The sequence below is a fragment of the Pestalotiopsis fici genome (genome assembly GCF_000516985.1).
Source record: "Pestalotiopsis fici W106-1 unplaced genomic scaffold PFICI_Scf_6, whole genome shotgun sequence".
Taxonomy (NCBI): Eukaryota; Fungi; Ascomycota; class Sordariomycetes; order Amphisphaeriales; family Sporocadaceae; genus Pestalotiopsis; species Pestalotiopsis fici.
Genome location: NW_006917096.1, coordinates 3,728,685 through 3,756,174, shown reverse-complemented (window position 1 = coordinate 3,756,174; position 27,490 = coordinate 3,728,685). Strand labels below are relative to the sequence as shown.

The 27,490-nt window shown below is 48.9% G+C and overlaps 11 protein-coding genes across 11 annotated transcripts; 8 read left to right on the top strand and 3 right to left on the bottom strand.

Annotated features, from left to right (window-relative positions):
• Nucleotides 1–374: 374 nt before the first annotated feature.
• Nucleotides 375–1,802, top strand: PFICI_09598 (uncharacterized protein; the record flags this gene model as incomplete). The annotated part of the gene is made up of 1 exon (XM_007838179.1): nucleotides 375–1,802. The coding sequence occupies one exon, from the start codon at nucleotides 375–377 to the stop codon at nucleotides 1,800–1,802; it is 1,428 nt and encodes a 475-aa protein (XP_007836370.1).
• Nucleotides 1,803–1,984: 182 nt separating this feature from the next.
• Nucleotides 1,985–3,827, bottom strand: PFICI_09597 (uncharacterized protein; the record flags this gene model as incomplete). The annotated part of the gene is made up of 6 exons (XM_007838178.1): nucleotides 1,985–2,109; nucleotides 2,166–2,727; nucleotides 2,794–3,059; nucleotides 3,127–3,488; nucleotides 3,558–3,678; nucleotides 3,755–3,827. The coding sequence occupies 6 exons, from the start codon at nucleotides 3,825–3,827 to the stop codon at nucleotides 1,985–1,987; spliced, it is 1,509 nt and encodes a 502-aa protein (XP_007836369.1).
• A 1,349-nt stretch (nucleotides 3,828–5,176) lies between these two features.
• Nucleotides 5,177–6,814, top strand: PFICI_09596 (uncharacterized protein; the record flags this gene model as incomplete). The annotated part of the gene is made up of 2 exons (XM_007838177.1): nucleotides 5,177–5,446; nucleotides 5,513–6,814. The coding sequence occupies 2 exons, from the start codon at nucleotides 5,177–5,179 to the stop codon at nucleotides 6,812–6,814; spliced, it is 1,572 nt and encodes a 523-aa protein (XP_007836368.1).
• Nucleotides 6,815–8,029: 1,215 nt separating this feature from the next.
• Nucleotides 8,030–9,768, top strand: PFICI_09595 (uncharacterized protein; the record flags this gene model as incomplete). Its single annotated transcript, XM_007838176.1, has 2 exons — nucleotides 8,030–8,319; nucleotides 8,406–9,768. 2 exons carry the CDS (start codon nucleotides 8,030–8,032, stop codon nucleotides 9,766–9,768), a joined length of 1,653 nt encoding a protein of 550 aa, XP_007836367.1.
• Nucleotides 9,769–13,181: 3,413 nt separating this feature from the next.
• Nucleotides 13,182–13,679, top strand: PFICI_09594 (uncharacterized protein; the record flags this gene model as incomplete). Its single annotated transcript, XM_007838175.1, has 3 exons — nucleotides 13,182–13,323; nucleotides 13,407–13,590; nucleotides 13,643–13,679. 3 exons carry the CDS (start codon nucleotides 13,182–13,184, stop codon nucleotides 13,677–13,679), a joined length of 363 nt encoding a protein of 120 aa, XP_007836366.1.
• Nucleotides 13,680–14,850: 1,171 nt separating this feature from the next.
• On the bottom strand, nucleotides 14,851–16,323 carry PFICI_09593 (uncharacterized protein; the record flags this gene model as incomplete). The annotated part of the gene is made up of 1 exon (XM_007838174.1): nucleotides 14,851–16,323. One exon carries the CDS (start codon nucleotides 16,321–16,323, stop codon nucleotides 14,851–14,853), a length of 1,473 nt encoding a protein of 490 aa, XP_007836365.1.
• Nucleotides 16,324–17,882: 1,559 nt separating this feature from the next.
• PFICI_09592 (uncharacterized protein) lies at nucleotides 17,883–19,409 on the top strand (the record flags this gene model as incomplete). The annotated part of the gene is made up of 4 exons (XM_007838173.1): nucleotides 17,883–18,251; nucleotides 18,326–18,928; nucleotides 19,001–19,147; nucleotides 19,203–19,409. 4 exons carry the CDS (start codon nucleotides 17,883–17,885, stop codon nucleotides 19,407–19,409), a joined length of 1,326 nt encoding a protein of 441 aa, XP_007836364.1.
• Nucleotides 19,410–20,744: 1,335 nt separating this feature from the next.
• PFICI_09591 (uncharacterized protein) lies at nucleotides 20,745–21,155 on the top strand (the record flags this gene model as incomplete). The annotated part of the gene is made up of 1 exon (XM_007838172.1): nucleotides 20,745–21,155. One exon carries the CDS (start codon nucleotides 20,745–20,747, stop codon nucleotides 21,153–21,155), a length of 411 nt encoding a protein of 136 aa, XP_007836363.1.
• A 10-nt stretch (nucleotides 21,156–21,165) lies between these two features.
• PFICI_09590 (uncharacterized protein) lies at nucleotides 21,166–21,708 on the top strand (the record flags this gene model as incomplete). Its single annotated transcript, XM_007838171.1, has 1 exon — nucleotides 21,166–21,708. One exon carries the CDS (start codon nucleotides 21,166–21,168, stop codon nucleotides 21,706–21,708), a length of 543 nt encoding a protein of 180 aa, XP_007836362.1.
• A 2,776-nt stretch (nucleotides 21,709–24,484) lies between these two features.
• PFICI_09589 (uncharacterized protein) lies at nucleotides 24,485–25,720 on the top strand (the record flags this gene model as incomplete). Its single annotated transcript, XM_007838170.1, has 4 exons — nucleotides 24,485–24,609; nucleotides 24,674–24,815; nucleotides 24,896–25,267; nucleotides 25,343–25,720. The coding sequence occupies 4 exons, from the start codon at nucleotides 24,485–24,487 to the stop codon at nucleotides 25,718–25,720; spliced, it is 1,017 nt and encodes a 338-aa protein (XP_007836361.1).
• Nucleotides 25,721–25,911: 191 nt separating this feature from the next.
• PFICI_09588 (uncharacterized protein) lies at nucleotides 25,912–26,715 on the bottom strand (the record flags this gene model as incomplete). The annotated part of the gene is made up of 1 exon (XM_007838169.1): nucleotides 25,912–26,715. One exon carries the CDS (start codon nucleotides 26,713–26,715, stop codon nucleotides 25,912–25,914), a length of 804 nt encoding a protein of 267 aa, XP_007836360.1.
• Nucleotides 26,716–27,490: the final 775 nt, after the last annotated feature.

Sequence of the window (27,490 nt, the reverse complement as noted above, 5' to 3'; positions counted from 1 at the left end):
GGGGGGGGGCACCCAATTAATCCTTAAACCTTACATAAATACTCACACAGTCAGCAACTAAATAGCATAGTCCAATCAAGCGCGATTTTTGCAGTTGTGTTGCTGACAGGTAAGACTATAACAAGCCAAAGTTGGGCTAACACCGCGCGGTCGATTTGAGGAACTTTGAGTGCCAATTAGTTTCTCCTTGACGGTATTTGATCGGCGGATCTGTCATGAATCTGACGACGGGCAGCAGACGGTTCAGAGTGTTCAAAAGGTAAGTAAAGATATATATAAGGGAGTGGGAAAATCTCTCTGGATCTCTTGTGTTTGTGTCTTTGACTTCGAACTGCTCCTAAGCCAAGACACATATACCTCTCGCCGTTGAGATAATGGTTCAACAAGAATTCTACCAGCTCCACCCTGTTGGGTACGAAACCCACCCAGAAGTAGAGGAGTTTCCTCTTTCGACAATTGATCTTACGTGCGTGTGCACATATAACCAGTATGGCTTCGTTTTCAAGTTGGACGAGTCTACGGACAGGACTGCACTGGCACAATTGGTCAGAAAAGGGCTTGAAGCTACGTTAGGACAGTGCCGGCATCTGGTTGGCACAATCGAGAAAAACGAGGCCGACGAATATGCCATTGTCAAGAGGCGCAGCAGCGTGGTCCCCTTCGTAGTGCAGTGGATGGATGGTCCAGACTCTCAAGCCAAGTCGTTCGAGGAGATGTCCCGGCTTCACTTTAGCGGAAAAGCATTCGGGGATAAAACGTACATCGGTATTGAGGGTATGACCTTTGGTGCGCCTTGTCATCTTGACAGCAGTCCGGCCGTGAGTGGTTTCAAGCTCAATTTCATTCCAGGAGGCATGATACTTTGTATCCACCACCACCATTATACCGTTGACGTGAAGGGCACACATAGCTTAATCATACAGTTGGCTGCAAACTGTAAAGCTATGTTCGAGGGCACTTCACCGCCGTCCTGGGACGACGCATTCATGGACCGATCCTTATTCATCACGCCGCCACCGCCCCTTGCGGACAGCGTTGAACCACCCCCAATGCCACAAAAACACCCTGACCACAAGAGCTGTTACCAGTTGATCTTTCACCTCGCCAAGAGCAAAGTGGCCGAAATTAAGCGCATGGCAACGCCGACAGATGGATCATGGGTATCGACGTACGATGCCATGATTGCGCTGTGGTGGCGGATATCGACCCGAACACGACTGGATTTCTATCCCAAGACCAACCTCACCTCAAAGGCGCTGTTCTTTGAGGCCGTGACCATGAGACACCGGCTCAGACCTCCATTGCCTGAGCAGTTACAGGCGAATTGTCTCAACATCGGCCGCTCCACCCAACTAGAAGAACGGCAACAGCTCACCCTTGCTGAAGTCATGTCTGACGAGGTCCCCTTGTCACGGCTGGCAAGCGAAGTCCGGGGCATAACGGACAGCTCAAATCCGGCATTTCTGTTCGACAATATCAAGAAAGTCGCAAATGTGCGAGACAAGGCATCGCTCATGTTCCGACTGGACTCGTTTGCGCCTCTATCCTTCATCGTGACTGATTGGCGTAATAGTCCAATGTGTGAGGATGACTGGGGTTTCGGCCGGCCAGCCGTCTTCCGGCATCTGACTAACCATGGTTTCGAGGCTGAAACCATCATGGTGGTCTCACCTCCTAGAACTGTCGAGGTTGACCCCGACGAAGGATACGAGTTTTTGATCCCGTTTGAGGAGCACGATATTGAAGGGATTTTGAAAGATCCCGATGTTGTCAAATACTTTGATTACAGAGGTCTGCAGTAGCTAAAAGTTACAACCACAACGGAAGGTACTTTCTTCTTCTTGACTAAGCATTGTCCTTATCGATGAAATTCATGTCTTGAGAAAGGCTTTGATCAACGTAGTGCGAATTGACCTCTACGTATGATTGATACAGAAGAGTTTCCTCGCTAAACTATTTGCTGTCGCAGTGCTGATGATTGGTTTCACTTTCCTTCTGATGTCAGTCTCTGACCAAAAGGTCGTCGTAGCAGCTTATTGCGTTTAGGGACTATCTTATCAAGCTCGTACGACTCTTGCAGCCCGTATGAGCCTCTCTTGTTCAAAGGATCTGGTTTCATCAGCATTTGAGTAGAGCACTTGTCTGGAGTACTCAGATGAACATACCTGCCTCCCAGCTCATCCAAATAAACGTACCAGCAGCGGCCAATGATAGAACTGCTGTCACAAAGGCAGCCCCTATTATGTCGAGAGTGTGTATGTCATGCAGTTGCGGATGGAGAGGCAACCGTGTAGAGCCAGCATTGGCGTCACCTTGACTGGTTCCTCCAGTGGTGTTTGTCACTGGGGCCTTGACACCTTCCACAAGCAAGGAGGACAGAGCCCCGAGAACGTTCATCTGCTGGCAGGCGCCGGTAGCCTTGTCGACAGAATCAGGTGCCCATCCGAATGTACACATTCTGCCATTGTCGCCTTCTGTGCAGTGGTCGGCCGCGGCGCGTGCAGAGGACTTCAAGACTGGATATATCTGCGGGAATGTAAAAGGGGCTAGCTGCGCTGCCGACGCGAGCCATCGGTGGACGTACCCTTTGAAGCTGGTCATATCGGTAGTACACTTGTTAAAAGCTTCACAACTCGTCTCGACTAGATATCCGTCGGGAGCAAAGTACGAAAAAGTCTGGTTGACCAGGCCCTCGAGGCGGTCTCCCCACCGGGGATCTCCATTAGTCTATCACAAACTCAGATCAGTTACCGTTCCATTGTTTTCTAACCAGTATCGACGATGTAAACTTACGAAGTTGTAGAGATTTGCAACGCCTTGGATCAAGGCTGCAGCACTGTATGAGAACTGTGCATTATTTCTCGAGGAGCAATCCAGTTGATTCTGAGGTGCCGGGCCGAATGTCCAGTGGATGCCATCATACACATTATACTGGTCGTCAATGATGGCGTACTCCGTAAGCCAATCCCAGGTATCTTCGCACCACTTGACATAAGTCTGGTTGTTCGTATATCTTGCTAGCCGTGCTCCAATGTTGAGGAAAGCGGCGTTTGCAATAGCTGCGATTGTTGCGCGTCAGTGTTTGTTACAACTCCTCAACACCGGCAGTTGAAGGCAAATACATACCATTCTTGTAGTCGTAACCCTTATTCTGGGGGTACATTTGCCAACGCAAACCCATGCCGCATAGACTGCTGTTCCGACGATCATCAGTTGCCTGCTCGTTCCAGACCGCCTGTGCTAAGGCTAGCCATTGAGGTTGATCCTGAGGAGGATCCGGGAAGTTGATCTCTGCCGCCAGCATCGCTGACATTCCCCAGAAGGACTGGTCGTCATTTCCAGTCGAAGCTGTCCAATTGGGTTCAAGAAAGTCTCGATTGGGTCCGCTTTGATGAAGAATAGACTGGTTGACTAGAGCATTGTACGTATCATCGCCAGTGTAATGCCAATAATCGAGCATTGTGCCCCAGAGAGCACCGCCTAACCACCTAGAAACAAAATTAGGGGCGGCAAAGAACAAGTCAATGGAGTCGAATGGATTCTGAGCAAAAGCCTACCAGTAGTAATCGCCATCTGGGGGTGGACCGGGAAGGATTCCAGGCGTTTGTCCAGGTTCGTTGCCGTGATAGAATCCCATCAAGTCGGCGGCCACCTGTTTGGCTGCATTTTTGATAGATTCTGGTAGTTTTAAAGGTCAGCTGCGTGATGCTATTACAAAGAGCAAAGTGATAAATTGTTGCCTATTGTGACTCACTAGGAGAGTCGAGGTCGACCTGAAGGGCAGCTAGTACGGCAGCGCTGAAGTAGATGGCATTGCGCAGCTGCATTTTATGCCAACAAGCCAATGGAAAAAAGACCAGTCTTAAAGCAGGAGATCCGCAAGCAGAGAGATGCGCATATGGGATGTGGATGTTTTGTAAAATTGGCGTGATGCTGGGTCTCTATGCCAAATGCTTCTCTCAGATCGTTGTACTAGAGAAACTTCGAAGAAATAGACGCGGGTATCTGCAGCGATGATTTTGATGGATACACTCTGTCAAAAGAATTTTGAAGAAAGGAACTCGGCACCATCCAGGCTCCTTCGACCCGCGTGCAAACGGACTTGCCAAACCACAAGCGAATGCTGTTCATTGAAACATCTCGAAGTTTTGACATGGAGGTCCAATCTCATGAATTTCACTGACTTGGAAAACCAACCTACCTCTATAATCGGCCTCGACTGGGTTAGATGCAGCTATCTCATTTTCATTTCCAAGAGGTCGAAACTGATCTTGGTGTTGAGCACTTTTACACCACGTGCTATGTCCATGCCTCGACACCACGATCCGCAGTCTAAACATGGAAGAGAATACAAATTAATGGCTGGGAATTACCGTGCAGGCTGTGTAGGTAGGCGTGTTATTCTAGATACCCAGGCAACGATTTGTTGTTGCATAATATTACAACTTGGAGCGAATCGGGCTTGGCGTATTTATTGACACGATATATAAACACTGCACTGTGTAGAGAATACCAATCGTACTGCCTGTTGGACATCAATGGTTTCAATCAACTGGTCGCATCAAGATGAGACGTGTCTCGTCCCACCACTACATGTTGTATACATATTTGGCTCTATATACTGCAATTGCTCTGAAATAGTGCCAGTGTAAGATTGGTTTTGGATATTGGAAGTGCCGATTCATAGTAGAATTTTTAAATCTCCCGTAGTAGGCTTATTCCTGCTGAGCGATAGAGACAAAGTAGCACAACAGAAAGATGAGAAATAAAGCCAGAACAGAAGGGATACAAAATTAAAAGCAATCAAGCATTAAAAAGAAGAAAAAAAGGATGGGAAAAGAAACCAAGGAGAGAAAAGACCCCAGAGAAACGGCATTGTTGAGTCTGAATGTTGTTGTTTGAGACATACAGACCAATTGGGCAGCTCGACGGCTGGGATCGGCAGAAGAGGCGCTAAGACACCCTGGCAATAGCAAGCAACGAGTCGGCGCGGGACCTTATCAGTGCGCAGCGATCACGCGCTCAACCAACATGACAACGCCTCGCTGATGTTTCTAGGTTGCAACCAAACCCAGAACATAATATCTCATAATATCTACCACTCACCTCCCCATCGCTCACGGGCCCATATTCTCCTTCTCCTACTTCCTCCTCCTCCTACATCGTCGGCACCAACATGACGCAACATACCCCCGAGTTCCTCCGACAGCGCAGCTCCAACATGTCTCTGCGCATGGCCGCCGTGGCCAACGCATCCAGTGCGACCTCGCCCGTCCCCTTTGAAGCACGATTCGACGCACAGGAGAGGCAAAACACGGTCGCCGCAAGAGATCTCAAGCCTGAGGACTATACAAAACCATTTTGTGAATTTCTGCAAGAAAACCCCACCGTCTTCCACGCTGTGGACTACTTCAAGTCCAAGGCATTCAAGCATGGTTATACCGAGGTGAGGGAAACATACCACAGCGCCGCTCGTTGAAAATTTATGGGGACTGACGCAAACGCATCATAGCTTTCGGCTCGTGAGGACTGGTCTGGCAAGATTGTACCCGGTGGCAAATATTTCTCTACGCGCAATGGTAGCACCATTATCGCCTGGACGGTCGGCAAGGCTTACAAGCCCGGAAATGGTGTTGCCATGATCGCTGGCCACATTGACGCATTGACGGCAAAATTGAAGCCCGTCAGCTCCAAGCCCAACAAGCAAGGCTATATCCAGCTCGGCGTTGCCCCGTATGCTGGTGCCCTGAACGAGACATGGTGGGATCGTGATTTGAGCATCGGCGGCAGAGTCATTGTTCGTGAGGAGTCAGGCAAAACGTCGAGCAAGCTCGTAAAGCTAGACTGGCCCATTGCCAAGGTTCCGACACTTGCACCTCATTTTGGCGTTGGTATGCTAGGTTCAAATAACAAGGAAACCCAAGCCGTTCCGATTATTGGACTGGACAACTCGGACCTGTACCCGACTACCAACTCAGCTCCCGCGGAAGCTCTTGGTCCTGCCGGGTCATTCGTAGCAACGCAGCCTCCCAAGCTCGTCAAAGTGATTGCCAAGCAGCTGGGCCTCACGGACTACTCTCAGATCGTCAACTGGGAATTGGAGCTTTTCGACCTCCAACCTGCTACGGTTGCTGGCCTGGACAAGGAGTTCATCACTGGAGGTCGGATCGACGATAAGCTCTGCAGCTGGGGTGCCTTTGAAGGTTTACTGGCATCAACACAAGGAGAGGATGAAGGAACAGTCAAGCTCGTAGCGCTCTTTGACGATGAAGAGATTGGTTCCTTGCTCAGACAAGGTGCCAAGGGTAACTTCATGCCTCTTGTCATTGAACGTTCCGTGGAGGCCCTTTCCGAGAAGGCGGGTAAGGCTTTCGGTCCCAGTACTGTTGGTCGTACATATGCCAACTCATTTCTGGTCTCGGCTGATGTCACACATGCTGTCAATCCCAACTTCCTCGAACGTTATCTCGCTGACCATGCACCGCGGTTGAATGTGGGCATCACCATTTGCGCTGACAGCAATGGCCACATGACCACCGATTCCGTGTCGACGGCCATTTTGACCCGAGTGTGCGAGCTTTCCGACTGCACGCCGCAGGTTTTTATGATTCGTAACGACTCCAGGAGTGGCGGGACTGTCGGCCCAACTCTGAGCAGCATGATGGGAGTCAGGGCCGCCGATGCTGGCATGGCTCAGCTTAGCATGCACTCGGTTCGGGCGACCACTGGTGCTTTGGACCCTGGTCTGGGCGCCAAGTTCTTCAAGGGCTTTTTGGACCACTGGGAAAAGGTCGATGGAGAATGGACGCAGTAAAGGTGCATATCCCTTTTTGTTGTTGTTGTTGTTTATAGCTACATCTTGAGACGAAGCATTTACGTGGAGTTTTTCTAGACTTTTGAGCGTATGTATAGTAGTAGACATGGGCCATGAGTTTACAAATGTATCACGACATCTGCAAATTTCTTGGAATGTTTCGCCCGAACATGTTTGTATTTCAAATCGTGATATAATGTGGCTCCAACGTGCAGAACTCATGCATGCACAGGCAAGATATTCTCTCGTTCCCTCCCTGCCCATTACCATGAATACTATGTAGGTACTCCAGCATCCCGGAAACCAATAATCATGATCCACGGCCCAAATCCATCATGTGCAGGGCAGAAAGATCTGGAGCATTCGACGCGCTAATGCCGGAGATATGGGACCTGGAAATCGAAAACCCTCTCGGCACGATCCGAGGTCTGACGTAGATTTGGGCTCACAAGTTAGGTGCCTTAACCTATGTACCTACCTAACCTTAGCTTGTAACGGGAGCCTGAAAACAGACGTAAACTCTCACAGTGGACGCCCGGCAAGGACAGAGAATTAACAGCAAGAAAGATTGATATTTTCTCTAAAATTATACACAAAAGATAACATACCATTAATAATTACTCTGCCTTGAGAAATAGCACCAACCTTTGCAGCTTGCATTGCCAACTACAGGTACGTACGGTCACAGCCCTGCACAGCCCATAGGGTATTCAACACCATGCCTAATCCGACACCGAACAAAATTTCAGAGATCATGACGTTAGTCCAACTCCAGTAACTGGACACAAGACCAAGAGCCAACAGCCACGCAACTGCGCCGCGCACTCCGGCCGAGGTTCTGCTCACACTCACCCTTGGCCACAAAGTTTTTTCACTTCTTCCTAGACTCTTTGCCCTTATAACCTGTTCATTCTATCGATTGCGTATCTGCTCTTTCTCTTGTATTTCTTGTACTGCTTAAAATATAAAGGATTATACGATACCCAATAAACTCCGATTTGATTGATCAATTACTTTGTTGCTGCCCAGCGTGGAAAAGGGGCATTGCGCACGTTCGTGACAGACACCACGAGACTGAACGAATTGACCACTCGCTCTAGCAAGGAGACGGCCGACAACGAGAGACAGGCAATACGAAAAAAAACTTCCCGGCGGAAGCAAGAAAACTCAATAAGCAGCGCTGAAGGATCGCACATCTACTCCAACCGCAGCGCCATGGCGGCGTCTTATCTGTCCAAGCTGAATCCGGTGCCGAGTTTTGCATCATTTACGGGCCCCTACAAGGTCGGCACCGTGGATGTTGAAATCCCCGTCGATGAACTGGATTCGCCAGCACCAGCACCCGAGGGCTGTGACATTGAAACTGTACAATTCCGAATCTTTTACCCAACTGCCCCAGAGTCGACAGGCAAGAATATCACTTGGCTCCCTGCGCCGCAACGGCCGAATCTTGCGGCCTACGTCAAGTTTCTCGGGGCCGGCCCCCTACTGGCAGACGCCATTTCGTACGTGCTCCCCTTGTTTCATTCTAGGAATGCCATACACCTACTGGGGGTCCTCGTCGTTCACTGTACTGATGGACAGCATCTAGTCTCCTGCCACGACACCTCCACTATACAACGATACCCGCGATCAAGAATGCGCCACTCCTTGAGCCGAATGCGCCGAACCAACGCTGGCCGACCGCCATCTTTTCCCACGGCCTCGGTGGAAATCGCAACGCATATTCCCAGATAACCGGACAGTTGGCATCGCATGGAGTAGTGGTTGTTTGTCCCGAGCATCGCGATGGAAGTGCGGCCGCGACGTTTGTCCGTCTTCCCGCGGAACAGCACCGGTACTTTATGCGAGACCGGCGGCGCGAGATACCCTACAAACGCATCCCCCACGACGCAACAGAAGAGGTGCGCGAAGCGAGAAGCGCACAGCTGCGGATCAGATTGTGGGAGTTGGGCTTGATTCATGACGCCGTACTTAGGATCGATCAGGGCGCAGCAGTTACAAATCTCAACACGAGCACACCTTCGCTTGACCAGTTTGTCAGCGGCCTGAACATCCACGAGCCCGGCAGCATCATATTTGGGGGGCATAGCTTTGGCGCTACGACAACGGTCCAGTTTCTGAAATCCGTGTACTACGCAGGATCACCGGCCGTAGCCGCGATGAAGGAGCCTCTCTTTACGCCATCTCAGGACTCTGCTATATGCGCTCAGGTCACGCCAAAGACGATTACGATTTTGCTCGACATGTGGTGCTTTCCCCTGACGGCAAAAGCTACGAGCGCCCTATTCAACCTTCCCTTACCCGTCTTTGCTGATGATCCGTCGGCGCCCGGGGGCAACGGGCTGCTCGCCGTCGAGTCCGATGCGTTCGTCAAGTGGAAGGAGCATTTTCACGTCACGGCCCGTGTGTTATCTCCAAATCCCGCTGCACCAGTAGTCGAGGCGCAGGCGTTTGAGAGGCCGAGCGGTATCAAGCTGCAGGAGCCCAACTTTTTCTACGTGCACAACTCGGCCCACCTAAACCAGTCAGACTTTGGTGTCCTGTTTCCCTGGCTCACAAAGAAAATTTTCGGCTCGGCAGAGCCTGAACGTGTCCTGCGCCTGAATATGCGGGCGATTTTACAGATTCTAAGAGTCCACAACGTGCCTATCGGGAGAACATCCAGCGTCGATCTGGTAGATGGTGCGCCGGAAACCAAGATGGCAGAAGGCGAAGGACTAGACGACGGGATCCATGATGACAAGGCAATATTAGACCGGAGTGGCAGCAGCGGCGTCGAGGCATGGAGTTGGATCGACATCATTGGCATGGGCGACGAGGCCGTTGGCTCTGGAAATACCGAAGACGAGAAGGCGGCTGCCGAAGCTCAGGAACCTGAGATGGCCGCGGAAATGGAACCACAGGTGTCGGAAGGTGAAGCTATCAAGACGGTAGTAGCTACCGCCACGTAGGCGATCGATACTCATGCCAAGTACGTCTTTCCACATGGCTGAGCTCCTGCCAAGCTTACACAAGATGTCTTTATCGGGGAAAAGGCGTTGTATTCTTCTATGACTCTGTTGTGATCAATTAGTGTAAATAGCAAACGGCGCATCGGCGTTCCTTGGATACCATGTTAGAGGCTATAACGGGGGCCAAACAACTAAATATATATCGAATAATGACATTTATGCATATCAAACTCCGCATCCTGTGTCGACGTTTTGTGTTACCGGTCATCTCAAACGTGCAACCGAACATGAACATGTACTTGGTTTCACAACCGCCTCTGCCATCGTTGGCCGGAAGACTTGTAATGACAACTTGCCACTGCCAGGTTGTATTATTTGTGAATTCATCCTAATCATGGGTCCTCAAAGCTGCAGGATATACGTATGTTGACTTGTAGCCATCATCAACGTGCAAGCTTCAATTGTGAATGAAAACCCAACAACCTGCCCTTTTTCGGACTTGTACACTATATGACCGCGGAATAAAGTGAAGTCGGAGCAGGTGTGATCTCCCTTTCCACCCCCGCCTCAAGCGGTCACGCCAATGCTGATGTAGTTTGTGCCCGGGGCCCTGCAGGACCCTTTGTGGAATAAGGATAAACCCCACGCACTATCAAAAGATTGAAGCAGTTTGATTCTGTAGAGCATTGGGATTAAATGTTCTCATATTCCGATGACATGTGAGTATAAAGAATAGACTTCTTCTAAGAGACACATCCGCACACACACTTTTCCTCACTAGATCTTGCCCGTGAATGCGATTCTGATTGACCATTTACTGATAAGAGTGGCATGCTACATCTGGCTGGCGTCTATCTCAGAGTTCAGATCCCTCCTGGATGATGTACTAGGCCTCCAGCTGAGAGAATCGCGGCCCACTGGCGAAGTGGAGCGGATGATCTTTGTAGGTAGTTAATGTGAAAGTACCAAGGAGGGATGTATGGTACAAGTGCACCACAAACCCAGTTGTACCCTCTGTACGATATATCGGCCGGACGTTGAGAGTAGCTGAGGATCTCGTTCCGCACTCTATGGGTTCCAAATGTTTCTGCGATATACCTGAGACTTCCAAGCTGGCCAGGAAAACAGATCAGCAGCTTTATCTCTAGTCCACGCACTGTGGAAGAACGACCAAATCAATCTATTGATGTTACTGTGTATGTTCGGTGAATCATTACACTATCAATAAAATGCATAATTCTTTTGGAAATCTTGTCTACCTAGATATTATTAGGCGGATGCATGAAATTTTCCATGGTTCGGTACGTAGTGACCGAGTAGTTGACGATGGTGTTTATGAAGCTTTAAAAAAGCTTGGGTGCAATTGAGGTAGGGCCACCAGCGCTGGGCTGCGCTGAGCGTGATCGGCAGGGATCCCCGCGCCAAGGCGAGATTGCATCTGGCACAAGGTGGAAAACAAGCATCGCCAAGCCACGGGCAGTATTCTTGGCGATGCAGGTCAAGCTGGCGAGCCAACTTCAGTCCATCAATCTACCTATCCATGCTTGGTTTATCTGATTCGAGCTACTGGCGATATTCCTTTTCAATCACTAGTAGTCAATTGAAAGAGCGATATATTCCGTTCTTCAATATTATTTGCACGCACATGCCAGGCAGGCGAATGGACAGTAGACACACAATGAGCACGTTTCTATCCACATCCACAAGGCTTGCTTTCCACCCGATGATCTCATGATGAAACATGGCGGTCCAGTCTCAATCAATACCAATCATCCAACTCTGCAATAACCGCCCACATTTACGTGGGTGCTCTGGGCTCATTGGAGAAACATCTCATGACACGGTAGGCGACTACGAGTCAATTCCATGTGTATAACAGACACAGAACTGTCTTTCCCTATCTCCCGACACCGCCTCGCTAGATCCAGATTTGACCCTGCATTGCATGAAACTACAACACAAGCTGAACAACGCCCACCCAGGACTCCAGCCCCATCCCAGCTACGACTATCGAGTTCCGGTTTGTGATTAAAGCTTCTCCTAGTCCCCTCATCCTAATGATGTCAACCCGTCCCCCATTTCGCGGCGCAGCTGCCTCTGCATGGAGACCAATTCAGGGCCGGAACGGTCGAGCAGGACACGTATCCTTCCAGGGTCTTCAGGATGGCGACCTTGATGGAACCACTGGTGAGGCTCATCGACGTAGCTTGCCGCGAGAGTGGCGCTGATCCAGGGTCCTTACTCCTGGATCGATAGGCTATGATCCACGACTTGAACCTGCTTTACTCTGCCGATTGCCAACTTTTCTTGCCTGCCAACTTGCCTCCTAAGCTGCCTGCTGCTACCTATGGAGGTATACTAGTGTAGGTAGGTAATATACCTTGCGTGGGATATCTCGCCATCTCGCCATCAATTTTCGCCGACTGCCAGCTCAGGGGCGGGGTAAACTGTCGCCATGACTAGTACCTGCTTAGTATACTTTGGGCCTGGATCGATCAGTTTAAGCTCGACATAGCTCGACAATGTCCAACCAACGTACCTTGGACAACTAACTCGGCCACAACTGCCTATATCGATACTGTTATTCCGATACGCTTTAGCCATGGCATCATCCCAAGTCAGGGGTAAAAAGTCAATGTGCTGTTCGTGAAGCTCAATTGGCACCCCTCCAATGTGGTTCTCCCATTCCATGTTGCCATTGACAAAGAGGCTGCAAAGATGATCCCGGAATATCCAGGGGAAAAGACCAAGGTGGAGCAGAACAAGCTTTACGAAGCTCGACGTCGACCCACTCATGAGCGCCTTGCCGCATAGCCGACGTTTACGGCGTTTCGCAAACCCACATTACGTATTGAAGCTTCGAGTGCCGGAACTGACCGTAATGCATCAATCTGAATAGAGGGGCCTTGTGAGGGAGCCGGCAATGGCATGTCGCGCTGGCGTCTCTTGAGTGGTCAACAAGTCTCCCGGCGCTTGATTCTAGGAACCCGGTCTGATACAAGCATAGCCCACATTGTTGTAGATCAGCGTCTATTAGTTTTCAGCTCGAACTAAACATGTCATGCCAGACAAGCCAGAGAACCCTGCATGACGCTATCATGTGCTTGACAAGTCAACAATCAACTTGATGGACGAGATTCAGGTGTGCGTCAGAAGTGGCGGTGCTGGACGAGGGGTCCGAAGGCTCAAGTATACTTAAGCTGCCACTTCTGCCGACTTGTCAACAACTTTTCTTTATTCTTCATCAGACAAGCTTCAAGTTACAATCACTCAAACAACGAAACTCATTCTTCCCCTCTTCAATCGCACACACAAACACACACACACACACACACAAACATCAGCCAAAATGTTCGGATTCGGTTCGTGATCATACCATACTATTGCCCATATTTGGCAATTGGCTAACTCCAATGGCAACAGGTGACGCCAAGGCTTCTCGCGATGAGATCTACGACGGTGAGCCTCACCAGTCCAAGGTCAGCCACGAGCTTGTGGCCGGAGGTGCTGCCTTTGAGGCCATGAAGCTCTTCGAGGACCGCCAGCGCGCCAGTGGTACGTCATATACGCCCCGAGACTATTCGTCATCCCAACACCCTTTACCGGCCGAGTTCCATATACTGATATATACACCACAGGCGAGCCCGTCAAGCACGCCTTTGCCAAGGAGGCTCTTGCTGGCATTGCCGGTGCCGAGGTCGACAAGCTCTTTGAGACCAAGGGCCTCGACTTCCTCGACCGAGAGGAGGCCAAGCACAAGGCCAAGAAGCAGGCCGAGCACCTCTACGAGGAGCACTACGGTCAATATGACGAGTACAACCCGTAAGTGATGGATTAAATCAATACCTTCTTTCCATTGCTAACTTTACTACAGTAACGAGCAGGGCCGTCACCCCACCCTGGACTACTAGATGTTCAGAGAGGGATAAACGATAGAATACCCATCATCAATCAATAAAGACAGTTAAATGATCATATTTCCATCTTGACTGAAGTAATTTGGATGAAGCGATGCCATGTATTCTTGGATTTTCTTCTTCGTAAACAATGACTATCAAAACATGAATCTCAGATGTCGAATTATGGCTACATGTTGCGAGTAGCATGCTTACGAACCCGAGCTAGTATGACAGAACCTCCATTTACATTTTTCTGCGCAACCGTCTTTCTGTTTCGGCAGCCAACCTATAAACCAAGTATACTTGACCACATGACATGAAAACGATTGAGTTCGCACCTGCATGAGTGGAAGGGGTAGAGGCGATGGTTGTTCACCTAGTAAAGACGGTCAGTTCACAATCTTTCCTTGAGGTCCTACTTGTACAGGCTTGTAGATATTATTGCTTTGCGATTTGAATTCGAGCTCATGTTTTTGGCAACTCCAACCACTGTGATACTTTCGAGACCAATATGTCTTTCTATAATCCAACTGTACCGACCCGAGCACGCCTAGTTGATCTGGCAGAAGAGAGCAGCACAAAGTGCTCTACCCGTAAATTCTCCAAGTCGAGTCATTCCCGGATATGCGACTGATTATATTGGCATTCGATAAACCGCAGTCCACCCGTGGTTTTATAGGCACAGAGTGTGTACCACGAGGTCAATTTGCCACTACTAAGTCTTGAGACGTTCTGTTCACAAATATTACTGGTTACGAAATCAGGAATATGCCCAGTTGCAGAACCTCATCTCGCGCTAATCCAATTTCCAGATCAATATATCCTAGATTGATATATGCAATCTGAGCAGGAGCTACTGGAACAGTTCCAAGTCTTCCTTTGGCTGTCTAGAAACGAGTATCGCCTAGTGTTCAGTTCAAATCCGCGCAGGTCTGGCGAGCTCATTCCTCTCCCTTCATTCCAGCAGTGTTATCGTGATATCCGGCGCTGTGTATTTGACGCACCTGATTGATGAGGTCAACAGCGAAAATCATCACATGCAGCTAAAGTCTACGAGAATTCATCGCTATTGCAAATGTGATCCTTTTTATTGTGTCGAGTATTTTTTTGTGGGGGTATCAAAAGCAAGCATTCTACCTTGCGCCGTATCTATGCACGTGAGCGCTCCGAATTGCGTCTTTTTCTAAGCAGCTTTCCCATGCCGCTGCTTCTTGTTACTCTTCCCCTTGCCCTTGAGTAGCTCACGCTTCTCCTGCTTCCGAGTTGCCTTATCCAGGCTCCCAATCACCTTCTTCTCCTGTCCACATGGCCATTTTTGGTACACTTCGGCTTCCTGCTCTTCGGTCCATTCTTGCGGTAATACGGCAAAGACAAGGTATGATGTATGTGTTTTAATCTCAGGCTCCGTACGATGCACAAGATTGCCGAGCATGAATGGGGGCAGTGAGGAATCAGTATCTTTCTTGGGGGAAGACTGTTCTGTCGAGCCGTTGGTCTTGGAGTCCTTGGCCTCGCTTGCATCGCCCATATCAAGATCACCATCGGCATCGGCATCGGCAGTCTGCGTGGCCTTTTGTCCCCGTCCGTGGAACTCCTTGAATCTGCCCTCAACTTCCCGCAGACGATCGAGAGCTTCAGAAACATCGGCGGGGTTCTGATTCGAAGATCGGTCGCCAGGTAAGTTTGAGCCGATGCGCTCGCGAACGACATTTATCCGCCGATGGGCTACCTCGACCATTTCAATGTCCATCCAACCGAGCCTGCGCATCGAATCCACAGTACGTGTGACTTGTTCGATGCAAGGTGAGAATGTGCAAAGATGTACTGGGCGGTCTGGTCGTAAAGGCGATACCCAAGGTTGCTCTGCGGACAGGGTGGCTGGTCGGCTTCGTGAGAGATGTGGCAGTGCTTTCCATGGGGCGGGAAGATCGAGAAAGACAGACTCGGCCGCTGGACTCTCTCCATTGACCAAGAAGCCGTCATTGTAGACATCCCGGTGCGTCATTTGGACAAGTTCCTTGAGCCCATGGGCATCGATTTCCTTTGCCATCTGGTGAAACCGCGCCTCGTTGAATTCGAAACTGAAGACCTTGCCTTTCTGGCTGCCAGATTCAGTCGGATATCCATTATACACTGCTCTTACCGAGGCATGGGTAAAGCTTCCGCTTCCAGCACCAGCCTCTATTATCCTCATGCCCGGTCTGGCGCGGATACGGTGTAATATGTAGCTGTAGTCGGGGGTGTATACAACCTGTGTTCGGTGAGGTAGACCCATAGTCCACAACTCGGGAGTAGGCGGTAGCACATGGACAAAGCCACTTGCGGCGGCCGTGGGCTTCTTTGCAGAGGTAGTGGGCTCTTCGGTGTCATTGCTAGGTTCGTCGGTCTCTTCGCGGGCCTTGCGCTTCCGGCCTCGCGATCCGGTGTCGACAATGGAGGCACGTACTTGCGAACCCCATGGTTGGTTGATCAAGGTCGAGTGGGGGAAGGATCCGAATCTCGTGTTGATGACATTGCCCTCGGCATAACCGTCGACTGCACCTACAGTGCCATTGAGAATGGTTGGCACCAGGTTATCGCGGGACAGATGTACAATGGCGATCGAGTCTTTCTTGGTGCGAGGACCAGAATGAAGAAATGGCGACACGGTGCTCATTATGAAGTCTCCATGAGCTTGTACCGGGGAGCGCGAGAATATGTTACCCAATAGGTAGTGACGGGTGTGGTTTTGGTGGTACAGGTTTGTCTCAATGGCGAGTCACAGATATCAGGAAAAACTGTAGCTTCTTGTTGTCCATCCGCCAGAGTTCCAAAAATTTCACACAAGAACATGGCCGAGGTGGGGCAAGATTTGATCTGCGACTGGGGGAGGTTCAATCGGCATAGATAGCGATAACAGGTGCGCTGGGTTCCTTAACCTTGCCCGCATTTCCGCTGTCTCTTCCCCACGAACACCACCATGTTACTGGGGCCAATCCCCTGCAGTTCTTAGACGTACCCAGCATCCGGTGCTGACAGAATAGGTCCTGTTGGTAGATGGATTGATGCCTATTCACAATGCGAAAATAGAAATTTCCTTGATAACTGGGAACTGAAATTGTGAAACGTAGTCTAACGAAAGCAAGAATAACAGTATTTATAATTACTGAACAAAGGCGAACGATGTCTCCCCAAGATATGTAGCCAAAGATGTTCCTAATCACAGCGGAGGACGTCGCTGGACCATACATTCATTGAACGACTTGCTTTCTATGACACTGCTCTATGGTACCAATGGCCATATACTATCGCGTATGCGAAATGAAACAACAAATGATCTATAAAGAACAAAAAGATTCTTGTTTGTCAAAAGAAATCTGCCATCATGATGACGTTGGCTCCTGAGGAGAAACCTCATGACCTTAGCAAGTACATTATATAGTACATATGCTGTTTGCTAACCTAGGTCAGTCCCTACATAGGTACCTATTATACTCAGGGCAGCTCGTACTACGTCACAAAAGAAACCCGACGGCACCGAATCTCTATGTCGGTCCCGAAGCTCAAACTTAGTCACTTGAACCTAACTTCGCTTTTATCGGACCTTTGCTCTTGTTGCCGATTGTGCGGCGATCATGGGCATCATAAAGTCTCTAGCTTTGCAAATTTATAATATGCGCGCGGTAATAATGTTTGTGTATCCATGCTGCTAGAGATCAGGTGCATCGCTGAGTCAATAAGCTTCCCTTAGTACAGACTTGCACACATGGTTTCGTTTTCCGAAAGACCGCTTAAGTAATACGGCCATGCAAGAATATGATAGTAAATCAAGAGTCTATAGTATAAAGTAGCGAGTTAAGAGATGCATTTTGATTGATATTATTTGGAAAATAATAATAATAATAATAATAATACGCATGTCAGCCAGAAATCACAACGTACCTAGCATATTTGCAACTTTGGGATCCTGCCACCACAAGATGGAGACGAAATCTGAAGCCCCCGTGTCTATACAGTTTTTGTTCACCACACTTCTAGCTGCCTCAGTACTCTATTTACTACACACGCTCATAACTTTTGGGTTTTCTCCGCTGCGCTCCATACCCGGTCCATTTCTAGCACGCTTCACAAGGTTGTGGCTTTTGCGACAGCTTTCCAGGGAACAGTTTGAGCAAACCAACATCCAGTTACACCGCAAGTATGGTATGTCGTTCCTCCGGTAAACTGAATGCTATAATGCATGAGACTCATCTCCAAGTCGATACAGGCAAAGTCGTCAGGCTCGGCCCGAACGAGTATAGCATTAATGATGTCGACGCTCTGAGGACCATTTATGGCCCCGCAACTCGGTTCATCAAGGCTCCATGGTACTCTGCGTTCGATGAGCCCAGCGCTCCCCATTCCACCATATTTTCGATGAAGGATATCAAAGCCCATGGCCAGGAGAGGCGAAAGTACGCTACTGCGTATTCCATGTCGACAATGTTGTCTTATGAGATGCACGTCGATCAATGCATTGAGATCTTGGATCAGAGATTTCGCGAATTTTCTTCTACCAAGGAGCTTATCAACTTCGGCCACTGGATGCAGTGTTATGCTTTTGATGTGATTGGGAAGATAACGGTGATATCAAACTTGCCTATTGCTTTTGTATATACCATGACTGATAGATTCCACAGTTTTCGAAACGCTTTGGGTTCCTTGATCGCGGCCATGATATTGAGAACTTGATAAGTTCATTGGACGCTTTCAACTTCTATGGCTCTCTTGTGGGCATCATACCTGAGTGGCATAGATTCCTCTTTCCTTTGATCAATTTCTTCAAGCAGAAGACTGGGCTTCGGTACCTCTTTGAGTTTGGACGAGCCGCTATCAAGGAGCGCAAGCAAGATAGCGATAGGCAGGATGGCCCCAGCGATTTTGCAACCAAATTCATGGAGGCCAGCGCAGAAAGTTCCAAGTTCACCGACTTGAATACGCTACGAGGATGCATGGCAAACATCATTGCGGGAAGCGACACGACGTCTGCTACGTTGAACTCCATCCTGTTTCGCATCTACGGTGACTCAAGTTGCCTACAACGACTTCGTGATGAGATTGATCAATTTCCAAAGCAAGGTGGCATGACACAACCCATTAGCTACAAAGAAAGTTTGCAAATGCCATATCTACAGGCCTGTATCAAAGAAGGTCTGAGAATACACCCGGCGACCGGTCTCCCGCTGTTCAGATTGGTTCCTCCGGGCGGAGCTACCATTGCTGGCGTCAACTTTCCTGCCGGTGTAGGTCCATCTATATCAAGATTCCACACATGATGAAGCGCTTACTGACTGTGATATCATCTCCTTCCCAAGGCCGTCGTGGGCATCAATTCTTGGGTCGCGCATCATGACAGCGACGTCTTTGGCCCCGATCCGGGTGTCTTTCGACCTGAGCGATGGATTGCTACCAATGCAGAAGATAAGGATAGGATCTCTACACTCGATCGCTATTTTATGCCAGTGCGTTGAATATCCTCCTTCATGCTCTTCCTTGGGAACTGATAAAATTGCATAGTTTGGTCATGGAGCACGAACATGCCTAGGCAAGAACATTTCTTATTTGGAAATAAACAAGGTCGTACCATGGATTGTGCAGAACTTTGATCTACAGATCCGAGGTGGCACAGCAGAGGATAGCAGATTCATGAAAGCGAAGAACTATTTCTTCGTGAAACAGAGTGAATTTCAGGGCACTTTGACTTTGAGAGGGTTACATGACTAGGATAGCTGATAGCTAACGGAGAAGATGGATCCTTGGACCGTTTGTAACCATGCTACGTCCTCTGAGAATGTTCATCTCTCGAGATGGCCGGATGGAAAAGAATATGATGTCTATTCATGGACTCACTACACTATTGATTGAAGTAACTCGCCGCCTGAAGATATCCTCTGGAAAGGGAAATCGAAATGGGATCTATATTCTCCCCATTTATTTGGGTTTAAGTCACTCATAAGCTACGAATACTCTACCCATTGTCCTTGGGCTTCTGCTCATTTAGAAATTTACCGTACTACTGTCTCGCTTGCGCCAACGTAGTCTCATGTGCCGAGTCAGCCATGTGGACGTGACAACATCTGCGTGACAAAAAGAGCAGACCACACAAACGGATCTGAGAAGCTACGATTAACTAGAAGAAATTCCATTTCAACTAATGCGTGCGGCAAAATCATATTGAAGCGACTGGCTGGCTGGAAACCAGCTGCTTATTCGTTTGGCTGCCACCCATCAACTAATTGGGCAGTGAAAGTTAAGTGCTGGCTGAGCAAGTTGGTGGCTTCTCGCTAAGTCCAGGGATAGGTTAGCTCGTCCCGTATACCGTATACCGTATAATATCGAGGAGATCGACACCGACCTCCCCCTGTGGGCTTGCGATGTAGGGTGTCAGTACTTTAGCAGTGTCAACCTTTTTAGTATGACAAATGCATGTATGATGACTTCTTACCAGCACAACTTACTCGGCTCGCGCTCGTAGATCATGTCCGGCAAATCGCGACATACTGTAATTCACAGAGTTGATGCGCTTCAACCACAATGCTTGATACTAAGCAGTCTAGTCTTTTCGTGCTTAAAAATATGTTTGGCCATGTCACCAAGCCGCGATCTGCAAATAATTGCGGAAAAAAGAAGTGCGATTCATTCTTCATTGGATCCTGCGACGATTTCGGCCTTCGGACTATCGTCTCTGCTGCTGTAGGCGGTGCAGAATGGCTTTGAAATCAAAGCTTGTAGACTTGTTGAAAACTCAAGGAAAGAAAGAAAGAAAACCTATATTATGCCTGGTAGTCTCTACCAAAAACTCTGAGATACACACACCATCAAATCACAAATTTAACATTCCAAGAACGTTCCAGCATGATGAAGCTTACTTCTATCGCGGTACTGCTGTCTCTCGGCCAGAGTGCCGTTACTTGCGCTCCAGGCAACATGCAGCCTCTTCATCAGATGCGATCTACTTTGAAGAACAATTTTCAGAAACGAGGTGTGTAGGCATACTTCTTGGCAAATCGAATCCGGAAACGGTCATTAACTTCACTCCTAGAGACCACCCCACAAGAGATGACAACGAATCAGGACAACGTAACACATTGGTCCGTTGCCCAGAATATGAGACAGATGCAGGTTACCGACGATGCATTCATTGCTCGGGATATGCCGCGATTCAATCACCACCCGAATATCACCGTCTACTACACTGGCGGTGTGACAATGAATTTGACGGAACATTTAGAGGACATGCGTTTGACTTATTCGACAACTGATATCACCATACACAACCACGACTACAAGATTCTTTTTGGAGAAGGTGACTGGACTGTTGCCTTGGCGGAAGTGTCTGGTCTCCAAAATGGTCCACTTCCGAGTCTGAGCGGGACTCTGCTGCCGCCTACCAACAAGCAGTACAAGATGGACCTCATGACCGTTGCTCGATGGAACAATGGGGATGATGGAGGAGTTTCTCTGGTCTGATAGCCCAGCCATGTATCGAAGCCTCGGAGTGCTACCAAGCCCGCCCTCTGATGGTCTTCCCGACCTTGAGCTCAATCTTGCGACTCCCTTGTCGTCTGTGCCTGGCCAGGACAACTCAGCAATCAACAAGGCTGCCATTTTGCGTGGGGACGATGCACTGAATAATGGTAACTTTACTCTCGAGAGCCTCAACCTATCACCAGATGTGGCAGTCTACGGACTTACGGACAAGCCGCTAAACGCACAGGGCTACATCAATTGGCTTCAAGGCATGAAGACCGCGTTTCCCAATCTTCGGCTCGAGAATGATCCGTATTTCCGACCAGTCATTGGCCAAGGGGATTGGACTGCTACGGTAGCTTTTCTCAGTGGTACTCACCAGGGTAATCTTTCTCTTCCTTTGTACATATCGGACGCGCCTGTCAAACCCACCGGGGAGAACTTCAGTCTACTTCACTTCACGATTGCTCGGTGGAAAGAGGGAAAGATTGTTGGTATGCGAGTGAATTTGGACCTCTTTGGGATTCTGGCGTCACTCAATATTACGTTGTAGACCATCGAGGCTGTTCAGTTGTTGAAATGAACGGGCCGGCGAACAGGGGATTGGTATGGGAAGAGCAGTGACTGGAGATAACGGCAGAACATCCTATCTGTTTGAGACTATGTTGAAGCTCAACGGTTGGTGTTGGTGGATATAGTACTAGAATATTACACTGCCGCGCTGCAAGAATGATGTCTTATCTCCAGAAAAAAAGTCGGAGAAGAATTTCTCGTCCTCAAAGCTAGCTCGACATGCCCACAACTACCCATGGATCCAGGCGTTCATGGCTCGTCCAGAAGCTGCCATGTTCAAAATGGGGATTTCCTTCCAATTCAGCGGTGAGAATGCTCAATATCCTTGCGAAAACTGTGGCTCATCTCCATGTTCCGTTATCTCTTTCGATCTTGAACGGAATGACATTGAAAGCCTCCCATTCGAGTAGCGAGGCCGCCATATCTTTAGCGGCCACCACAGTCACGAAGGACCTAGTATTCATCAAGCAACTTGACGGCCAATGTTGCGAATCCCAGTATTGCATCAAGATAAACCGTAACCTTGAATGGTATACAGACTCGATTTTCACAGACCAAGTAGCTGCCCAAGGTGTCAGTCAGCACACCATACGCGGACTCGTGTCATTAAGGCGCTTGTCCGCCTAGGTTTACTAAGTAATTCATCATTTTTTAACCTGCCCGTACTCCAAATCCCACTTTTGAATTCAATCGAGTTTGGATTATGGCTATTAGAGTGTGTGGGCACCTACCTTAGACACGAATGCTTGGAGGTAGTGCTGCATTAGTGACTGATTACATCAATGCCTGCTAATGAAGTGTCTAAGCACAGCTGCCTGGTTGATGCCCTAGCCTGAACCACGCTGGCGCTTACAGGAGGTTTCGCTGGCAAAACGTCCATAATCTACAGGCAAGCATGACCAGATCCCTTCCTCATTCCTTTATTGCTCTCCCCCCTGGTCGTATATCGCATACCGTACTCGTGTGCGCGCTTGGACAAATAAGCATCATATCTAGCCTGGTCATTGCCGTGATGAATCACCCACCTCCAGATGCCCAGTCCTCAACCTTAGGCCAGTTCCAAGGTACCGACCATCGTGACCGCAGACGAAGGAAGGCACACCACAAGGTCAAGACTGGATGTCAGTCCTGCAAGAGCCGCCGCCAGAAGGTAAATGTCTCCCAGCCGTGTCAAATTTTATCTGTACTCTCCTTTAAACCGCGAGTGCCAACCTTGTTTTCAATAGTGTGATGAACGAAGACCCGTCTGTTCTGGCTGTGATAGACATTCAACGCCATGCATTTACCAAAACAAGGAGAGTCGCCGTCGTCAGTCCAAGCCCCAGGCGCAGGCGGCTTCCAGTGTAGACTCAACCGACGAGAACACTTTGAAAGCGCCGCAAGCGTCGGAGCTAGGGATCCTTCCACCGCCAGAATTAAACCTTGGCGATCTTGAACTGATGCATCAATACCTCACGTCCACATGCTCTATAGCAGTAGGACACCGCCCCGACATGATCGCCCATCACCAGACGACCATGCCCAGACTCGGTCAGGAGTACCCCTTTGTTATGCGCGGCATTCTTGCCATGGCAGCTACTCACCTCTCCTGGCTCAAACCTTTACAGCAAAACCATTATGCAATGGTCGCGGCGAGGAATAACCATGCTGCCCTACCAGAGTTCCGCTCAGCCTTGCAGAACATCAATGAGCAAAACTGCCACGCTCTCATAGCCTATGCCAAAAGCATCCTATGGTGTTCATTCGCTGGATACAAATACTTGCCTTCCTCAAAGCCGGAACATGAATTTGGCCAGACGTGGTTTCCTGAATGGTTTCGCCTTATGCATGGTTCATGTCATCTTGTTGAGATTGCCAGGCCCTGGATTAAAGAGGGTCCGCACGTTCTTCAAATATTTGACAAGACCGTCGACATTTCGGGTAGCCTTTCGGACGACCATCATCTTTCCATCCTCATGAGACAGCTGCTACATTTGACTTCCAATTCACCGCTTTGTAAAACTGTCCTCACAACTCTTCGGGCCTCTTTTGCGAGGGCCTCTGTATCCCATCACAACACGCCGGTGAGGAACGCAATGAACTTTTGGGTGAGCCAGGTACCTGATGCGTTTATGAGACTGCTACATCTGAAAGAGCCCTGGGCGCTGGTCATCTTGGCACATTTCTGTGTCTTGGTCAAACGCCTTGAAACTGTGTGGTTCATGGAAGGCAATGCGTCTCGTCTATTACTATTGATTATCCGTTACCTTGATCTTCATTGGAGATATTTAATTACATGGCCGTGCCAAGAAATTGGCATTGACTTGGAAGTCACTTGACCGTAGTATTCTACGCGGCCATTAAGCGTGGAAAGCATCTAGATACTTAGATACCCAATAAAACCTGCAAACTGGAGTGAGTGAAATAATACTATCATCTCAAGACACGAGCAAAGGGTTCCCAATAAAAAGTCAAGCAAACTGACTAGGCGATGGTGATGACAGATCAAAGTGACGTCGAGGTCACTACCTGCTGCTCACACCGTATATCGTACGTTGCAAAGAGTAGGTAGCCTGAACTAGTGCCGCTAAATTTCATGCTACATCTTTAATGGGATGCAACAATACGTGTACTGCTGAGGCAGTGCAAATAGATGCCAAACAGGAAAATCAGATCTGCAAACGCCTGTGATTATATAAAGTGGAACGACTGTCCATATACCTGCCCTGTGACATTGGCAATCTTCATTCAATATCTACTAATAATTGAGGCCCCCAATGTCCGGAATTGCGGCACTTGCAAAGTTCAAGAAACTTTGCGTTACTAACGACTTGATAAAAGACGCAGCCAATCCCAATGGCGATGACATTCGATCCGGTATTGTTGATGACGGAACATTGTTGTACGACCCGCTATTTAGAATGGCTCATTATTGAATGAAGTGAAAGCTGATAGATCTCTAAAAGCCGATTTCTTAGGGCACGTAACTATGATGTGGAAAAGGCCTTTCAACAATACCAGGCGACACGAAAGTGGCGGGATGAAAATCAGCTCATAGAATTGTACGAGACAATCGACGTGTCAAAGTACGAAGAAACGCGAAAATTGGTTCGTTGACCCCTACCTAGATGTGTTGCTGACGTTGGGGACTTGCACTTTCAATGTTAACCCATGCGGTCATGATATAGTATACCCACTGGACTGGTCGCAGAGATCGCAACGGCGTTCCGTTATTTCTTTTCGAGATTGGACAGCTGAGCCCAAGTCTCATGGCCGCGTACAAGGCCTCCTGCTCATCAACGACCGATACGGTGACAGGGACAGAGTCTCAGGCCATGCTACGGTTGTTCTGCACGTACGAAAACCTAATACGATTTGTGTTTCCTCTTTGCTCCACGGTTCAATCCCGACCCAATCCAGGTATACCCATAACGCAGGCTACCTGTATTGTAGACATATCAGGGGTGGGCTTACTTCAGTTCTGGCGGCTGAAAACCCATATGCAAGCTGCCAGCTCATTGGCTACTGCACACTACCCAGAGACGCTTGGAAGAACCTATGTGAGTACCGTTGCATCGCCGGATTGAGTCAAGTCCTAAATCATCATCGTTGACTAATGAAACTTCACCTTCCAGATCATTGGTGCGCCATCCTTCTTTCCCACAGTCTGGTCCTGGATCAACAAATGGTTCGACCAGAACACGGTGTCGAAGATTTTCATAGTTCCTCCTGGGCAGGAGTATTCCATGCTGTCTGAGCTTATAGATCCCATCAACATACCTCATAGATATGGTGGTCAATTCGATTTTGACTTTGGCATGGTTCCGGACCTTGATTCAGAGATCATGGAGAGGATGAAATGGCTAAAAGATGAGAATGGACAAGTCTTTGAGGAATTGCCTCTGGGGCCTATGCGATGGATTGAGCAACAGGATGGGACCAGAACGGCGATTGCTGTCGGGACTGTGAATCAAGCACAACGGAAGATGGACATCATGGCGCTTGGTAACTAGCAAACCATAAGGCCTGTGAATATTGAGTATCAAGCCTTTACTGTTAAACGGTGCCCATTGCAGCTCCAGCACCCTTGGACGAATAATCTGTATTTCTTAAGAGCCTGAGTTTGAACACTCAATTCGTACTGTTCAACGTGCTATACCTACTACATTGCAAACCATAATGTTCCATCGATCGCCTTTAGTTTTTAGTCATCGTCTTCATCCTCACTGTCATCGCTATCATCACCTTCGCCTCCATTGTCGCCGGCAAATTGGACTGCTCCCGCAGCTGGTTGGGCAGGTGGTCCAGCCAGGGCTGCGACTCTATCAAAATCGGCTTGAGGTAATCGAGCCAGACCAAGCTGTGCCTGAAAGCCACCAAAGCCTACATTGTGAAAGTTGAGGACGGCAGCGCTTGACTCGGGATTCCCGACAGCTTTGCTTCCAAGGGCCCAACCCATTTCGACCGTCGCTGCGGTCTGGTCTGGTCCTAGACCAAAGGTAGAGGCTAGACACCCCTCGCACAGGAATGTATATGTCAAGAATGAAGAGTTGGCCGACGTGGCCTCGGCAATCGGCAGCACCGTAAAAGCTCCGGTGACCTCGGGAGGATTATCGTCCTCGTTGTCGGCCTGTCGAAACGAAGATACCACACTACCACCATCGGGGCCAAGCCAGGCGGCCATGAGGAGCGGCCCTTCCATGTCTCCCGTCAAGGACCAGCCACCCCAACCCGCACCGTTTGCGAGTGGAAAGGTCATGTGGCCGATGAACGAGGTTGCGTTGGCAGTGCTCGGGGTGTCTGGGACGGCGATGGCAAAGCCAAAGCCCGACTTTGCGCCAAAGAATCTCTGCATCAGTATACCGGTCGCGGGCTCCGTAAAGTTGGCAGTAATCTTTGTCGAATCGTCGTCATCGTCTGCCGCGACATGTTGAGCAATCATGAGAATGAAAAGATAGCGTAAAGTCGGTCGAAGAGACGACAAGGCGGTCGAAAGACTGAGCTTCATCTTGATCAAGTGTTTGCTGCTCGTATTTTGATGCTGGAAAGAGCTATGTGTATCTATATAGAATTGGGGATCTTGAATGAACACAATGAGTCAATGTGCAGTCTAAAAGAGATGAGTTCTTCCGAATTCATGATATATGAGATGAGTGCAACAGTTGATGGAAGTGCGGACTAATCATTATAAGGTATTCCCACAGTACTCTACATACCATCCATGCCTTGGTAGATAGACATGGCCAGTGTTTGAACAAAGTCGGTCATTCAATAGTCGCGAAACTATTCCAACACAAATTGAACAGATTTTCAACCAATAGAGCTTACTCTTTTGATAATGATCAGGCCGTTCGAACCCATGGTCTGGTTGATGCGTGCCGTTCAGCCGGCTTTACTCTGTTCGGTTTTGGCGTATATGGTAGAAAATGCAACTCGTGCCGTGTCAGGACAGTGAAGCTTGTCGACCTTGACACAAGCTGTCGTCCCAATCTAACCACACCTACTATCTGAATAACAGCCTTGGCCGTCTGCCAAGTGTGGTCGCGTGTCATATTGCCGTCTTGAGAATAAGCTTGTTTGAAGTGTCAAGCTGACAGGGAAGTTTCTGGCGGGATCGACCCGAATGCAGTGTCAATCGCGTGGGGTGCCAAGGAAAGCCAAGTAGAATGTAGTCTGGGGTTGAGACTCCAAACAGTACATATGTAATACAATCACCAGGTCTCTATACACCACAGACCATTTCCTGGTGGGATTGTATTTGAAAAGTTCAAGCAAAAGCTCTC